This window comes from Rhododendron vialii, chromosome 1a, assembly GCF_030253575.1.
Source record: "Rhododendron vialii isolate Sample 1 chromosome 1a, ASM3025357v1".
NCBI classification, from domain to species: domain Eukaryota; kingdom Viridiplantae; phylum Streptophyta; class Magnoliopsida; order Ericales; family Ericaceae; genus Rhododendron; species Rhododendron vialii.
Window position 1 is genome coordinate 13,753,796 of NC_080557.1, and position 17,752 is coordinate 13,771,547.

The 17,752-nt window shown below is 37.7% G+C and overlaps 1 protein-coding gene across 2 annotated transcripts; it reads left to right on the top strand.

The window, feature by feature from the left end:
• Window positions 1–145: 145 nt before the first annotated feature.
• Window positions 146–14,672, top strand: LOC131332801 (YTH domain-containing protein ECT1-like). 2 transcript variants are annotated; one of them, XM_058367100.1, is made up of 8 exons: window positions 146–493; window positions 7,421–7,455; window positions 7,572–7,731; window positions 8,236–8,312; window positions 8,400–8,849; window positions 10,309–10,845; window positions 11,339–11,551; window positions 13,738–14,672. In XM_058367100.1, exons 1-8 carry the CDS (start codon window positions 421–423, stop codon window positions 13,990–13,992), a joined length of 1,800 nt encoding a protein of 599 aa, XP_058223083.1. In that variant the 5' UTR covers window positions 146–420; the 3' UTR covers window positions 13,993–14,672. The 2 variants fall into 2 exon arrangements, with proteins under 2 accessions (XP_058223083.1, XP_058223088.1); XM_058367105.1 differs by having other exon boundaries at window positions 147–493; window positions 7,620–7,731.
• The last annotated feature ends 3,080 nt before the right edge of the window (window positions 14,673–17,752 follow it).

Genomic DNA, 17,752 nt, shown 5'->3' on the forward strand with positions numbered 1-17,752 from the left:
TTGCTTACATGGAAAAATATATTCTAATCTGAATTTTTAAAAAGGAAATCCAACCGCCTCAACGGGGCAAAAACGAATCTACCAATTGACCGAAGTTTCACTTCTCTCTTTTATTATTACCCCTTTTCTTAACAAGTACCTATACATACAGACCGTCGGCATATACATGCATGCATATATATATATATATATATTTGTTTGTATAACCTAAAACCCTCTCTCTCCTTTTCTCTCACATCGATTCATCCACGCGCACACGCTGAATCCAATCAAATCAAATCGGATCCTAAAACCCTTCCCCGCCGAAGAATTTGATTTCTTCTTCCGCTCCGAATTCTCCGTGGTTTCGTTCGAGTACGGTTTAGATTCAGATTCAGATTGGATTGAGGGGTTTTTTTTTTTCCCGGATTGAATTGTTTAATGGAAGAAGCGGGTCAACGGGATCGAATTGCCTCGGCGGCGACGTCGCCCTCCGCCGCCGCCTTTCCCGCCGGTAACGCACCTCTTTTCTCTTCCTATTTTTATGGATGTATGTATGTATGTGTGTGTATAGATGCTGGGACGCGCAATGCGCATGCGAATCGTTTTTTGCGAAAGATTTAGAGAGGGAAATCTTGAATTGGGATTAATTGAAATCTGGGAGAAAAGAGGGGTGAAAGAAATTTTCTTTAGGTAGTTAAAGGGGTAGTTTGGGGAAAAAATTCGTGTATAGATGGTAGTCTCCTATTCTAATTTTGTGTGTTCTATTTGCTAGTAGTGTTGTATGTTCTTATCTTTGTAGTCTTTGTTCCAATTCCCTGGTGGGTATTCTCGGAACGGAATTTTTGCGTGGTAAAATGGATGTGTATATCTATGTTTATACGTTTGGGCCTGATTATTTATTTCGGAGGGATCATAGGAGCTCTATTTTGGTTTGGTTGACTTGTTGTGACTATTCTCCACCTAGACATTAGGCCTTGGTCCAATGCCTAAATTAGGCAGCTGACTAGTCAGAGACTAGTCCCCGCCTACGCGCAAGGCGCCCCTTTTGCCCTACTAGCGCCTAGCAATTTTAGAACATTGATCTACATGGTGGGGGCAAGTGCAGTAACAAAATATATGGTGTCATGCAATGTATAATAAGCTAGACTCAAAATCCACATGCATAACATATATACACATCTAGATATATTACATGGATCAAATATCTCACGTGTACCTCTTCTTTCTTGGAAAAAATCAATCATGTGTAATTTGTTGTGCGCAATTCTAGGGATAACATTGAAGAGTTCAATGGATGCACTATGGTCCCAGATTTTGGACCAGGAAAAGTTCCTAGTAGTTCTGGAGTTGATTGTAGAATTGCAACCTATAGATCAAGTGAAGTATAGCAGTAGTGAAAAAGGAGTAAAAACAGTCAGGATCTCTTATTATCTACAGTATAACTCAAGAAATGGAATGAATTCAGATCAATGATTTCTTCTCTGGACATTGAGTCTCTCTACCAATATATTTGGGCATGCATTCAAATATTGCAACGTCTTCTTTGTAAGAAGTGGCACCTATTGCCATTATGAGAGAGAGAGAGAGAGAGAGAGAGAGAGAGAGAGAGAGAGAGAGAGAGAGAGAGAGAGAGTCTGCAACGTGTTAGGGCTAAGGGATGAGGAGGGGTCAATTTTTAGATGTTGATTCATCAACGGTAAGAGGAAGTTGAGATTGGATGGATAACTATTTAAGAGGCTGTGTAGATCAGGAGTTACCTAGAACTTAGATTTGAACTATTTTATTTTTTCTTGATCAGAAGATTTGAACTAGTTTACCCTTACACTAAAACAATATTTAGATAAAATTCGTAACTAGAATAAAGGAATTTACTGCAATAATTTAGGAATAAATAAAAATGACAGAGACAAAATTTTGGAGACACAAATGCGATTCAAGTTTGAGCAGTCATGTATGAAATCTGGGATACGTTAATTTTGCATTTGTTCCATCACTGTAGGGTTTATTTGCCATTTTTGATAGCCGGACTATCTCAGCAGATTGGACTATATTGAAATTGTTCCTCCCCGTCCAACATTTGTTAGTGGGGCATGAGCGTGGGATTCAATCCAGATCAACTACTAAGATCTTATATGGCGATTTGGCAATCTACGGGGATGGGTTTAGTGGGGATAAAGGCTAGTTGTCCTATAATTGGGTTAGTTCTACACCCTATCCACGATGAACAATCAGTCCAATCCTTCGAAAATTGCGCCAAACTTATCATGTTAAGAAACATTGCCATTGAACTTTGGTTGTTGTTTGACCTTTGTTGTTGGTCATAAGTTAAACACTAGCTATGTTTTATTGTATCTGTTTTATCAACCCTCAAAGACCGGTGTAATCGATTTGATAAAACCCTCAAACACTGACAAAGTCGATTGATGTCTAGAGTTGCTGGAAATTTGACTCTTCGGCAGTGTTCTAAACAGTGACTAGGGCGGCGACCCACAGCTAAGCGCCGAGCCCGCCTAGGCGCCGCCAAGCGATTTGGAGGATTATCTTTTTTTAAAACATTTTTATTAGAAACACGTATCACCACCATCACCACCGCCACTGTCCACACACATACAAAGTCAGTCCACCACAGTAATACTGCCAGTCTCACACACACACACACACACACAGTCACATAGAGAGAGAGAGAGAGAGAGAGAGAGAGAGAGAGAGAGAGAGAGAGAGAGAGAGAGAGAGAGAGAGAGAGAGAGAGAGAGAGAGAGAGAACCAGACGGCGACGACCGGCAACTGGACTGGCTTTAGGGTTTTCGGTTTCGATCGGTTGAGACAAGATAGAGACTGGGATTAGGTTTTCAGTTTCAGTAACCATAGCCCCTTAATTTTTAAAATTTACAACGCTGAGCTCCGCCAAGTCTCCCTGGCCGCCGTTTGAACTGCCAAGGGTATAATCGCGGCGGCAAGCCGCCGCCGAGGCCGCCATTTAGATCACTGATTCTAGGTTCACTACTAGTCCTTGTGAACAACCCTATGCTGTCATATCAGTTTCAAATCTGTAGCTTTCTGTTCATCTGACTTCCAAACAAGAATCTCTTTTAGTTTTTGTTTTAATTATGAGAACTCTTTGAATTGGGGATCAATATGGTCAAACGCTAATGCCGTAGAAATGTTCTATCCAGTTATGTTTTGGACAAATTCTTATATGATTCGAGCTACTTCTCTTTATGCTCTCGTAAGTTGTAACATTGAGCTATCAATATTTCAAGATAACGGTTATAAAACACGGCCGTCTATCAAAATGACAAAAGGGACCAGTTCATGTGTCACTGGTTCAATCGCTGGATCAACCAGAGTCAAACCGCGATGCCATAATTACTTCCTATTTCCTAAACACATTTAAAAAAATATACTACCAGAAAATATAGGAAATGAATTGGCCTTGACCTATTCCTTTGATAGCAACTAGTCACTGGTCATTTGGACTATATAAACAAAGGGATATGAACCACAAAGGCAAGTCCTGCACCAAAGCAAAGCCTTAATGCATATTATGGGCTCTATGATTGCCAGTAAACAAATAAAGAAAGGAGTAGAGAATAAAAGAGAGGCCATTTTTTATGTGTTGAACTACAGCTGCAAAGGAGGGAGGAATATTAGCATCTCCATTCATAGCCTAGACGTAGGTTTACATAATCCATGCCTGAGGCCCTCAAACTCAATACTAGCTCATGGATCCACAATTGCATTCATAGTAATTAAGTTGTGAAGCCATGGACAAATGGTCGAATTGCATTTCCGCCAACAAAATATCGCCATGTATCCTTCAGGTAATGGCATAGCTCATCCCACAACGCAATTGGAATGGAAAGGAAGTGGGTTGCCCTCACAAAGTCTTGAATGAGTGACCTCACTAGGATTAAAATGCTTGTCCACTGGGCTACTTGGCAATTCATTTAGAATGTTTGAGTTTTATTGTATTTATCATGTGAAAACATTTACTATATTTTTTGTTTGATATGTGTAAAATGCTCTATAATGCTCCCACTCTTGTTCCCCATATAAGTTCTCTTGTGCTCCTGCTCCCGCTCCCGCTTTCACATTATATGACTTAGGGCTAGACCACAACTTTGCAATCTAAGTCCACCACAAGCTCTGGTTTCCCTTCTTTCAACCAAAAGACCAGTATCATTGCATATGTCCGAGCCATTGATGCCATCAATTCGACCACATATAGCTATTTTCAGGGTGAGAATTTCCTACCAACCGCATATAGCCTTTGAAGTTTCAAGCCCTTTGCTTCTGTAAGTTATTGCACAAACAATTATGGGGTTTGAGTTAGAACTTGCACAGTACTAGCTAGTTTAAGAGACCTGCCACTGGTTTGATGGTTTGTCCATTCAGCTATGGCTGTTGGCAGTTTTAATTGAATATTCCAGTTTTGTGAAGATTGGAACTTAGGTCCGTTGACGGGTTAGGTTGACTGGTCTGTTCAAGTTCGTTTTCAATGCATTTGTTTATGATAATTTTCCAACTCATGATCACGAAAGATAGTCAAGAATATTATGTTCTAGAACATGTTGGTCTTTATAAGTACACATTTGAGGTGCAACTTTTTTACTGGCAACAGCATTTTGAGAGACGATCTATCTGGCATATGAAAGCACGTTATGAGGTATTTGTCCCTGTGTGGAAAGTGGAAGGTGTCTCTCTGGAAACTTCTTTTTGTTTTTCTTATTAGCGGGAGAGTGTTTTTTCCCCCCCTCCAATAGGTGGTGTCTGTGCAAAGAACCAACAAGTTTGTGTACACCACCACCTCTTTTGTTTTAGGGCGACACTCATAAATTCATGGGTGTTGTTTCCTTACTTTGTGTTTCAGTATCTGCATCCTGTTCGGGGTTATAGTATTAGAAAGAGGTGGTTAAAAGTGCGGACCGTGGCTCATCTTTGTTTTATGTGGTTAGTTTTTGGGGCGAAGGAATTGTTGCTTCTTTGGAAGGTTACGAGTAGCAGACTTTGTTGCTATTATTGGTTGGATGACTAAGAATTTTATCAAGGCTAGGAACACTATGTTCTGTATGGAGTCTTTTCTTCCTTAAAGTTCCTTGTATTTTTGAAAAATATATCGAGGTAAGTGTATGGGTGATGGGTTTGAGCCACATAACCAAATTTGTCACTTGGAATCCTCTATATCAAATGATGTAGCTTGTGTGTGAAGAAGGTAATAAACAAATTTGTCCTTTTTGATCTAGTTTAGTTCCAGTGGTATATTTGTAGTAACCTATGAAGCACCGTGACGTATTGTAGTGTCGGACACGAGGACACATACCATGATTTAATTTAAATTTTTGAGAGGGACACGGCTGGGGACATGGGGGCACACCGATGGGGACACGGTGGGGGTCAAAGTGTATTTTTTTTTAAAAAAAATTGGGGGTCAAACTGTAATTTTTTAAAATTTTGGGGGTCAAATTGTATTTTTTAAAAAAATTCAGGGGTCAAACTGTAATTTTTCAATAGGGTTGTATTGAACTTATGGATGTCTTGTTTTGTTTGAAATGGGATTGGAACTATGGATTTTTCGCTTTGTCTACATTTTGCCATTTAAAATTGGAAAAAAAATTAAATTAAATATACATGTGGCGTGTCCCCCGCCGTGTCCGTTTATGTGTCCCCATTTTTTTATAATTCATGTTTCCGTGTCTCTATCCGTGTCCGTGCATCGTAGTAGGTAGTAACAATATTGGATATGATTTGTGTACTTGGCTGCATGGTGTGACGTGAATGTGCCCAATTTCATTCCTAATCTTAACTTCTGAGGTTTCAGGTTTGTGGAGACTTGATTTCTAAACAGCCACATGCGTTCAATCGTATGCACGATTCCATGTGTCATGGTGGATAGCTAACTCCTTTATAGGTTTCTATTTTCATTTGTCAACATCCAATGTGGATTGGTTCCGGTGTATATCCCCATTGTACCATGTTTGTAAACAGAAATGTTTGTAAATATTATCAGCTTGTATTTGAGCTGCTGGAAAATTGGTAATATGGATTGTTAGGCGGTATCTTGATCATATATTGATCTTCTCTTTGACTCAATCCATGTAGTTGCTTTGTGTTTATGGCTGCTAAAGGAATTAATTTTGGGAATATATTTTTGCCAGTTGAGTGTAGACTACTGAATTCAGCTCAAATTAGCCACCATATCTAGAAGAACCATACACTGGGCATCTGACTTGTAATTTTCTTCACTTGTTCAGAGTTGGGTTTTCTTTTGCACAATAACAGTTGGCTTTAGGTTCATGTTGGGCCAACTTATTTGGAGTCTTAGTGCTTTTTATTTATGGAGTATCGGCGGTTAATGTGGGAAAAAACGTATCAGTATCTCTGAAAAGTTTATGTTAATCTATGAATGTGTACTAATATCCGTGAATCGTTTATTGGAAGTTTGGAACAACTTTTTTGGCATTATGTGTTGGTTATCCGCCTATTGGGCAGTGGTTGGGTTGTTAGCTGATGGGTTAAGTACACCCCCTCTCCTAAGGTTTCTGACAAGTACAGTGACCTCCCTTTAAAAGTGAGCATAATTTCAGGAACAACAGGGGAGGTCAATGTAAGTTACCATTCTTTTAGTTAGCAATTAAGTGGTTTTGCTGTACTACAGCTATTATCACAGAGGGTCAGTCCAACTCCACAGATTTAGTTGAAGGCATGTGCTCTACTTATTTGATTAGGTGGGTTCATTCAGTTTGTCTTTGGACGCAGGATACGCTCTGTTTGACCCTTACGACTTCTTGGATTGCACTTCTGGGATAGACTAAGAATGGCATTCTACCACTGAACTCCAGGTTTTCAGTGAAAAGAACGATCTACTTTTGGATTTCCCTGTGCCATCTTGGGATTGAGCTTATTTCCTTGTTTTAGCATTCTGCTAGTATGTCCGAGTCTTCACTTTGATGGGACAAACTTCTCAGGAAACCACAGTTGCAAGATATGAAAATGTCCACTCAATATGTTTCTTCTTTTTCTATGAGATTGTTTTACCCTGGTAGAAGATAATGTGATTTGCTACTTTCCTAATACCAAAAAAGGTGAAATGATAGTAATGGTACTTATCTATCGGAATTAATCCGTAGTACTAGCATGATGACGTCACTGATAGGGCTTTCAGGACTATGCCGTTTTTGCTCAGTTTTGCTCAGTTCGCACCTGCTGGTCGCCCACCCCTCTAACTGCGCCAACCGCACCAGTTGGGAAATTTTCTTTTTAATCATGCTTGTGCATGTCTAGTGGTTATAGTAGTCTTTGGTGTGACTTGTAAGTGTGAGGCTTTGTGCTTTCTGAGTTCTGCCTATGGAGGATGATCTATATTTGGGTTCATTTGCTGATTGCATCATTGTTTTTGAATCTCTCTTACCACGTAACTGATAATTCGTGATTATTGTAGGTGGGAGACCTGTTGAGCCCAACTTGACTGAACAGGTACTTATTTGACAGTCTTTGTTGTGGTGATTATGGTTTCTTCTCTTTTCTTTTCTCTGCAGTTTTTTTCTTATTTACTGTGTTACACTATAATTTCATCTCTGATATACAATCAGCCGCTTCTGCACAACAATGAAAGGCTTGTTTCTGTAAATCCTACTCAGGCTGCAGGCGTCCCAGGGCCTTCAAAGGATGTCACAGATCAGATAGGATCTGTGTATACAAGTGGAAATATTACCCCTGTCTACCCCCAGGAACAGACATATTTTTATGGAGGTTAGTTCTTGTCATGTTTAGCTAATAGCTACTACCAATTCAAGAGGTAAGTGTTTTTAGGTACTTCTTGATGCGGTGGAAATGAGGCCATGAAATGCATTCCCACAAACTTGCAAATGGTGACTTTAACTATTGTGTTACATTTGTAGAAGTCAACAAAATCTGGCGACGTGGGGAAGCAAAAGGAAACCAAAATTGGATTTCCAAGGATATGTCTCTTTTTGTATTGGCACTTGACCCATAACAGATTGCGAAAATTGAAATTATAGACATCAACCAAGGTGTACTAGTCTGTTGAATTAATTTACACTAACGGGTTTCAAAAAGAAAAGTTTTTGTAGTTCCATGAATTCTTTAACTGAGGTATCTTGTAATTGGAATTGCAAAACTTGGACTTCATTACTGGATAAGGAAATGACATGTTTTCCTTACATTCTGCTACTGTGTCCTGCAATCATAAGGGACATGTATTATCTATTTATCTTTGTTTTGCTATGGTTTCAGGCTATGAAAACAGCACCGGTAATTGGGATGACTATTCTCGCTATGTCAGTGCCAGTGGTATGCAAGTTGTATCGCCGGTGAGTACATGTCCCTTTACATTTAATCTTCCTTTTTCTTTGATGGAACTCATCAGATGTTTTCTGTTCATGTTTGACCTGACTTAGGCAATGTACAACGATAATTCATCGATGCTTCGTTATGGCCTTGATAGTCAAATGGCTTATGGACAGTTTTCCCCTATGGCTAGTCCTCTGTCCCCAATAATGGTAGATGGCCAGCTATACTCTCCGCATCAAATCCCAATGTCTCCAAATTATTTTCCGCAGCCAGTTTCTCCTGGTGTGCCACATGTAACTTCATCTCTTCCATCGCAAACTGAACTGGTTGCAGCAGGAAGTAGTGGCCAAGAGGGTCTTGGTGACAATGTTCTTTTTGGGCCAGGATCAGCGTACTTTCTACATTTTGGATCTTTTGGTGGAGGTGGTCTTTCTGGAGAACCCTTGTCAAATATGTCAAGCTCAGAGTCGGGTGGTTATTTGCCTCAGTTGACATCACCAGCAGGTTATCCCCAACCAATGGGTATACTTGGGCCATATGAGCACAATTTTGGGCAGGTTTGTTTTTCTTTTTTCCTCTTTTTTCTTTTTAATCTGTAATACGCTTTCATGTGGTGAAGTATGGTTGGTTTCGTAATAATGAAAAAAAAAATGTATCCCATGTGATTGTACACCAATACAAATTGCTATGACTAATATATGCCTAATACTAAGAGCATATCCGCAGTGGAATAATAAAAAATGGATAATCAAAAGTTGCCACATCATCTTTTGATTATCCATTTGAGGGGTTGCTAAGGTTAGCAATCTAGAGGTCTACAATAGTACAATCAAAATTGAATAACCAAAACTTGCTACATCACCTTTTCAACTTATAAAAATCTAGAAATTGTGACATAGAAAATAATTTTTTTAAAATAGTTTTTTCAAACTAATAAAAATAGGTTATTAGAAAAAGAAAAAAATAGTTTTATGAAATGATTTTTTAAAAAAAAACAGTTTTCGGGAAAAAGTTTTAAAAAATTAGTTTTTGAATAAAAAAAGCTTTTTTTTCAAAAGAACAGTTTTTTGAATAAAAGTTTTAATAAAAAATTGTTTTTGAAATACACTGTTTTTGCAAAAAAATAAAAACTGTTTTTAAAAGTATTTTTCTTAAAAACATGTTGAAAATGGAAGAGAGTGTTATGATGGTGTACTTGATTGAGGAAATGTGGGACAACTAAATTTGATTATTGGCAAAATGTTGATAGTTTTGATTATCCAAGGGCCAAAATTTGATGAGTTGCTAAGAGGTTGCTAAGTTTGGTTATTCCAATGTGAGCTCTTTTTTGAGCAAATGTTGCTGACCTTAGCAATCTTTTGGTTTTGATTATACCACTGTGGATGCTCTAATATGCTACACTAGTATCAGTTTAGGTAATCCAGCTGTGAAAGTACTCTTTCAACAGAAGGCCCTTGCTGATTTAAATCCTACACTGCTACACCTGCATTGTCCTTCTATAGGGGTGTCTTACTGCCATACAAGACATAGGACATTAACAGTTAACTCAATACATGGGCCCATATCGCGAACACAGACCTTGTTCCAGACTGAGTGGTATAAAAAAAGTTCATATCAAAGTATAATGAACAGAATGCTAAAATGTGCAAATGTTCCCGTAAAAATAGAATGACGTATAAAATCTTCCCATTTCAACAGTCTGGAACAAGGTTTTTGTTTGCCATATACTTAACTTCTTTCAAGAAGTTATGGTATAATATCCATAACAGAGCTACAAGTGTTATGATGTTTGTTTGAATGTCCTTGAAGGATGTCTCTATGTCCCAAGGATTTGACTTTGGTACGATATTTGATCTTATGATTCCTATCCTGACATTAGTTGCTTCTTTTATGACATTGTAAGCTATGTTACTTCACTATTTCTTTCAACAGATCACTTGATGAGTGTTTCTTCTAGAGTTTATGTACTCAATGATCCTTGTAGTGTGGACCTTAACATGTTAGCTTCAATTTCAGATTTCTCAACAGAGACCATTTCACAGCTATGGATCGATGGACAGCTCCTTCTCTAGAAACTATAGGCCTGGCAGCTCATATCAGAGCTCAAATTATGGTACTGCATCTACCACTAACTGGGGGGCAAATTATCGGAGCCGATTCGCTTCTGACAAAGGTGGAAGCCGAGAAAGAGACCGTGAATCAATTTTTGTGTCGAATGATGCACATGGTACCTCTAGTGATCGTAATCGAGGACCAAGGGCTTCAAAACCAAAGGGCAAGAGCCCTACTGAAGAGAGCTCAATAACTGCTACTAGCAAAAATGTTGCTTCTGTTTCTGTGGTTCATCGTGGTCTCTATAACCAACCTGATTTTGTCACGGACTATGAGAATGCTAAGTTCTTCGTCATAAAGTCTTTCAGTGAAGATAATGTACACAAAAGCATCAAATACAGCGTTTGGGCCAGCACACCACTTGGAAACAAAAAATTGGAGATTGCTTATGGTGAAGCAAAAGAGATGAAGGGCCAATGTCCAATCTTTCTTTTGTTTTCGGTACATTCCTTGCACTCTGAAGCTCATATGTTCTTTTCATACTAGATATGAATGTCGGAAAAAACTACAGTTATTTTGCCAGGTTGAGTTAAATGTACTAAAATCGGCATGTAGGTATACTTATTACTTGCACAATACGAAGGTAATGTCTTTGACGTTTTTGTCTTGCTCTTGCTATTAATTAGCTTCTAAAGCACATATAAGTTTACCACTTGTGGCATCCAGTAGACGTTCTGAAAAGATTGTGGGGGTTGCATTAGTTTAGTGGATTTGACCATTGTTCTAAGAATGAGAAATGCACAAGTCCGTGGTGCAGAATGTCACTTCTGATGAAATTGTGGAAATAAATATAATTATGAAGGTAGGGGGTTTATGGACTCTCTTGCTTATCACTTTGCTTCCGATCCAATACTTGTAGTAAATGTTACTTATTTAGGTCTTCAAACTTGTTAGCGTACAAGGCCTCCTTAAACTTGTATACAACTGTTTGTAGGTCAATGCAAGTGGACAGTTCTGTGGTGTTGCAGAGATGGTCGGGCCCGTAGATTTCGATAATGATGCAGACTACTGGCAGCAGGATAGGTGGAGTGGACAGTTTCCTGTCCGGTGGCATATAATTAAGGATGTCCCTAATGGTCGATTCCGCCACATACTTCTGGAGAATAATGAAAATAAGCCAGTAACTCATAGCCGAGACTCTCAAGAGGTAAAAGTACAGCATGATTTTTTTCCCTTTTGGAAAGGACATCTGAGATTTTTCTTCTTTTTTCCCTGTTTTCTTTTTTTTTCTTTATTGTGTTTTATCTTGTTTTCTTGTTATCTAATTTTGTGATACTGATTTGTTACATCCGTAAACATTTTTTTGTGTGCAACATTTTCTGTTTGATTGTTTTCTTCCATTTTGTCCATTAGAACTGTTGGGCATTATGTTGTTCCTCTTTAATGCATGCCAAATTTTCGGTTTCCCTTCCACTTTCATTATTTATCAGTCTATCCTGAATTTATCATTATTTCTGTAAGGCTTTTTATGAACAGTGCCATAAATCTTTCATAAAACTACTGTAAATTGTTGTACCTATTTGTTAAATTTACAGTTACGGCAACATAAATTCTCCATAACAAGACAATATGATAAATTCACCGCAACCTAAATATACAATGTGTGTCCGGGAACTATTGCAATACATGATAGATTTATCAAACTAGCCACAACAAAGCTTTTTATTTTTTATCTGTTCAGGAAAAAAAAAATCATATTAACGTCGGCAACCATTGCCAAATTTATGATAACTTTATCGTATCTGTATTCCTGAACATTCTTCCATGTATGATAGATCATCAAGTTCCTTATGAAAGAGCAAGTGCACAAGGCTAGGCATAATGTAAGTTTAGGTAAACTAGCTAGCCAAAATTCAAGAAACATCCTACATGAGCCTCTTTAAAAGCCCCCTCTATTTTACATAAAGCCTAATATTGCTTCAGAACACCTCGATAGTTTAAGAGAGGCATCTGTTTCATAGCTTTCAAGCTTTTGGAACAAATCCAAATAACAAACAACCATTTCTTAGTGGAAATATGTTTTTAGGCATACGCCGAGCTTGTAACAGGATGATCTTATCTGGTCATTTTGTATGGTTTGTTGTGAAGTTTATCCATGAAAAAAATCATCTTAAACAAACATCTATAGGTATCTAAACAAAAAAGATTATTTAAAAATATGGTGATGTTTGATACCTATTGATATCCAATCAATGATGATTTTTTTTTTGTGTGAATGATATTCTCCTCAACACCAATGATAAGAACAGTTCGGATCATCTCGTTGTGGGCTCGGTTTACATTTGGCACCGTCTAGGTGAAACGGTATGATGGTTGAAATTATTATTTTTTTACTTGATGATTGATAAAAGAGTATTTTAATGGAGTAGAGTTAAAATAGAGAAACTGATTCAGTGTGTGTTCATAAAGTAACTAGCTTAGTAGAAAAGTGGCTTTTGGATAGGTATTTTGGCTTAAAATTTAGAGAGTCTCCCCTCAAATGCATGCAAGTGAAATTGATATTGTGCATCTCTGTTTACTAATTTGATTGATATTATTCGAAGAAAAACAGAAAAAATAATGAGGTATGTAGAAATTAAATACCGATATGTACTCCACGCAATCTTTTTATTAATATTCACAGCATATATACAGATATGTAGAAATTAAATAACGGTCTTGCTATTGTTAGCCCACTGGGCTGACGATAAACACACTAAAAGACAAGGAAAACACGTATTTCTGTGCACTTTTTACATCCTTTAATACACATTTACCCACATGATGTCATTGATGAAAACTTAAGTGGATTTCTGTATTTAGGACTATGGTTTAATTTATCCACTATCTAACCCCTCCAAGCTTGATAAGAAAAGCCGTTTCTCAAGGAAAAGATTTCTTTTGTCAAGTCTAGTACATGGTTTTCAAAGTTGTACAGGTCGATGATCATACAAAATCAGTACAAATCGATAGACTACATGACCATCATTCAAAATAAAAGCTACTCATTATTTTAAGCCTAAACCTTGCATATTCACAATGCAACATGTTGCATATTCAATATCCAACATGTAAATGTAATTTTCTTTATACTTCGAAGATTAAGACCAATTCTTTGTGATTCGCAGTTCGATTGGATTTGATTCAGAGGAAGACAATTTCTCTTCATGATTTGGTTCATGTTTTGAGTCTTTTGACTGCTATGAAAATATCTTGACTTGATGCTTTGAGTTTGTCAAATTCTTCTTCAATCACTTGCCTTGTTTTGTTGTATTTTTTTTAAATTTCTTTTTTTGTGTGGTGGAGAGTTCACCTGATTGAACTTTGTTGCCTCACATTGTTACTTTTTTTCAGGTAAAACTGGAGCAGGGTATCGAGATGTTGAAAATCTTCAAGGATCATGAAGCCGAGACTTCCATCTTGGATGATTTCAATTTTTATGATGAACGGGAGAAAGCTTTGCAGGAAAGGAAGGCCAGACAGCAAGCCAGCAGTTCAACTAAGAAAGAGGAGGATGCTGATGCTTCTATTAAGCAACTTTCTGAAAACTTAGCTGGAGCCCTGCAGTTGGAAGATGGTGGTGGTAAAGAAGAACCCAGAACCAAGTAGAGTATTGTGCTCGGTCAGGAGTTTGTGCATTACAAGTAGGTAGCAGATAGGTTGTAGGAGGGGGGTATTTCAGGCTTTTTTGAGGTTTCCTCAGCATACTTCCAAGTCATTAACATGTTGCTTCTGCTGGTGGGAGCAATTTTCTGAGGTAGTTTCTAAAAATCTCTCACAGGCTTTTTTTTTCTCTCGTAGATGGGTCTTTTAATTTGGCGATTGTTGGAAGATTGGGCAGTGATTTAGGCGTCTTGGTAGGCAGACTCAGGCCTTGAGGCACTTGAAGTGAAGTCTATAGGTGCCTGATGCCAAACAAATTGTACTTTAACCTGCTTGCCTGCCTGCCTGCTTTCTTATCTTTTGTGTTTTTTTCTATTTTTTTTAGCAAGGTTTTTCTTGTTTCACTTTCGGGTTGAAGGGCATTAACTTTAGAAAGGGAGGATCTGTTGGATTTACCCAATCTGGGTCGTTATTTGACTAATCAGTGCTGCAGAAGCATAGTTATAGAGATTCAACACCACATTATACATTTTCCTTTTACCTATTTCTTCCAAATCTTTGCTTGAAATCAGCAAAAAGAAAATGTATCCTTGTGTATTGCGAAACTCATTATGGTATTTGACCAAATTCATGAGGTATTCATTTGCCTCCAAGAAAGCATAATTTGGAGTTTGTTTTGGACCTGATATTGTTGTGCTTGGCTTGGTGTTTGGTTGTCTCACTCAGTCTCAGTTGAATAATAAATCAATGTCTAACGACACGTATAACATATCAGTGTCAATCTACCGTAATAGTGCACAAGAAATTCGATCAAAGGAATCCAGTCGAATTTTCAAGCGACAGTGTTCGTTGTGCAGGGAATGTGCCGGTGGTAGTATCAAAAGTTGTGGTGGTTGTAATAGTGTAGAGGCATTGATAAAATTCTAGTATTTTGTTAAAACGGTTTTCAACTATTCACCTTTAAAAACTGACTTCTGCTTTCTATCTAGATAAATTTATTTTTGTATTGACTAAGTAAAACCATACTTCAAAAATAATGGGAGAATATTGTTATAAATGGTTGTGCAGTTCCTTAAATTGATGCAAAGAAGGCTGGAGATTTGTTGTCAATCAGATTCTTGTCTTTCATTTTCTGCGGTATTAATCTGTGTTTGGAGGTGGAGGCCAGCTCCCCTTCAGTTTCGTAACCTCCGGTACCATTCAGTTAGTCATTTTGTGCACTCGCACCGATCCTTCAAAGATGAAAGTTGAGGAGACAGAGAATTCAGATTTTAATTTAATCGATATTGATAGGTACGAGAGCAAATTATATATGAAATTTCAAGGTCTATTTTTTCTTGATTTGTATTTATGTGGAATATCATCTTTTCAACGGTTACTACGAGACAAACTTTTTCGATTAACTTTGTGGTCAGATATGGTGATATAGATAATCGAACCACATAACTGTTATAAAAATACTTAAATTAAACTTCAAAATTAAATTATGAATACAACTTTAGATGGTGGGGCATGAAGATCTAGGATGAGTACAGTGCATACGTATTTGTTTTCTTACTTTTTGAACAGATAGACGGCTTATGTACAGTAGCAGATTATTCAGAAGAAGGTATTAATCGGCATGTCATTCTGATTGAGCTCTAGCGAATTAGGTTTTAGAACGTCCGTCTCAAAGTATGGTAAATCTACGTTCCAAAAATGATGTATTGAACAATCAAAAAGTTTTCCAAAGAAAAATTCGAGAGCAATTGGAACTTTAGCGATAGCAATCTATTCTATCGGATGTATGTCTATTACAATATTCTGGTCATAATACGTGGAAATGTATTCTACTTGAATAATCAGACAGATAATACCCTATTCTATTGGATGTATATGTGTTTCAAATATAAACTAATGTTACAACGATATAATCTGTATGGGCTACCCAAACCTTGCCACAATTAAGGGCATGTAGCGAACCTGTTCTTGTTCCTCATAGAGGAACTGTTTTTTGCTAGGACCTTATAGAGGAATTAACGATCCCCATTCCAGGTAACATCGGTCTAGAGCTACTCAAAGCAGAGTAGATCAGCTAATCTTTTAGTGCATCATTTCTTTGGCCAACAAGTTCTTTGTCTAGCTCTTGGACTACCGCTAAGAAGATTGGAATTGCTAATTTTTGAAATAATTAAAGGTTAAGTTCCATTAGTGCAGTGGCAAGAAATCAACATGACAGAACATACTCCAAGGCAGGCAAGGATACATCACTGTACAGTGTTACATGGACTCTTCTATTTTCGCCACATCTTCTGGCTCCGAAGGATGTGACATGGGTAAGGGTGTGGGATATCTTCCGGCACCCCTACCCAATTTAGACATGTGAATCCTCTATCTTTTCTTATATTTGAAGAAAAGAAGCCTACATTAGCTAGGTAAGAAGCATTTCTACCCTTTCACTTGAATGATAAATGCAAATTCCATATTTTCCAGAATCTCCGTTCTTTTCATTTTTTTCAATTATTTACAACATATACTTCGAGAATATTGTAAAGCTAAGTATCCAGAATGTGTCCTGAACATCCTATGATCAAAGTTCAGGAAGATTTGTTGCTTGGAAATACTCAAACCCAATACTCGCATTTGAGTCCATGTAACCCAGTGACTTTGCATGTAGACAATGCACGTCTTGTTCTCTACTGAAATGGTATCAGTAATGTAAACATTGTGCGGCGAAATCCGTTCCTACTGATTGGTCTTACAAGCTTGACACAGCACATTTCGGGCACAGCTTTCGAAACTCAGAAACAAACCGCAAATTCATTTACTGGAATATTATTCATGGGATGCGTCCAGTATGGATGGACTTACGGAGAAGTAACAGCATCGCAATTCCAACATTGAGTTGCATACAAATTGGAGCAGGGGCAAAGCCTTTTTGTTATAGTGTTCACTTTGCAACAAAAAAACCACAACTTCAGAATCAGAAGAATCTGGAGTTAGGCCCTAAGTCCACAAAATGTAATCCTTTGTTGATGGGAGTCGGATAAAAGTCTAAAGATTAGGAAGTGTTTTACGATACTGAATCTAAGTTTATGGCACCATATGGTATGGGACGGGTATCGTAGGGTCTTACGGGCATATTCATCTATTAAGGTATATAACTTTGATGTTATTTTAGACAGGTGTTTCTTAAGCACCAATATATGGCCCATGTTTTCTCCTTGGGTGGTTTTAAGAAAAAAGACAGCAGAGTTTGAAGAAGTCAGCCAATTTAGGACCTCAGCGGACGCCTCAGAAGCGGATCATCTCTGGTAGTAGAAGGGAAAAGATTCCACAGTACAGTACAAAACCATATGCAGCTACGACATCAAAGTAAACATGAGCTTTTGAGTATTTCTTTTTCCTGTATTGCTGAAATTCAAAACCTTCTGAAATAGAACACCAAAATGGTTGGATACCTCATCTTGTGCTCCATATAAAGGAATTTCCAAAAGGATTAACTGAATTTTATTGCCCAAAACTATTCGAGTTTTGTCTACTTTTAAATACTTCAACATTTAATTGCAACTATTTCATCGCACAACCACCATATCTAAACGTATTGAGCTCAATCAGTAACATTAGTCCAAAATGCCCCTCATTAACAGATAACAGATATGCCAACCAAATAGTCTATTTACCAAGTGGCTAGTTCGGGTAGTGATCTTGCTCTGTGGGTTTTCTGCTTTGCCATGTCAGTTGAACCATTATGGATAGAAACTTTAGCATGCAAGAGACCTGAGCT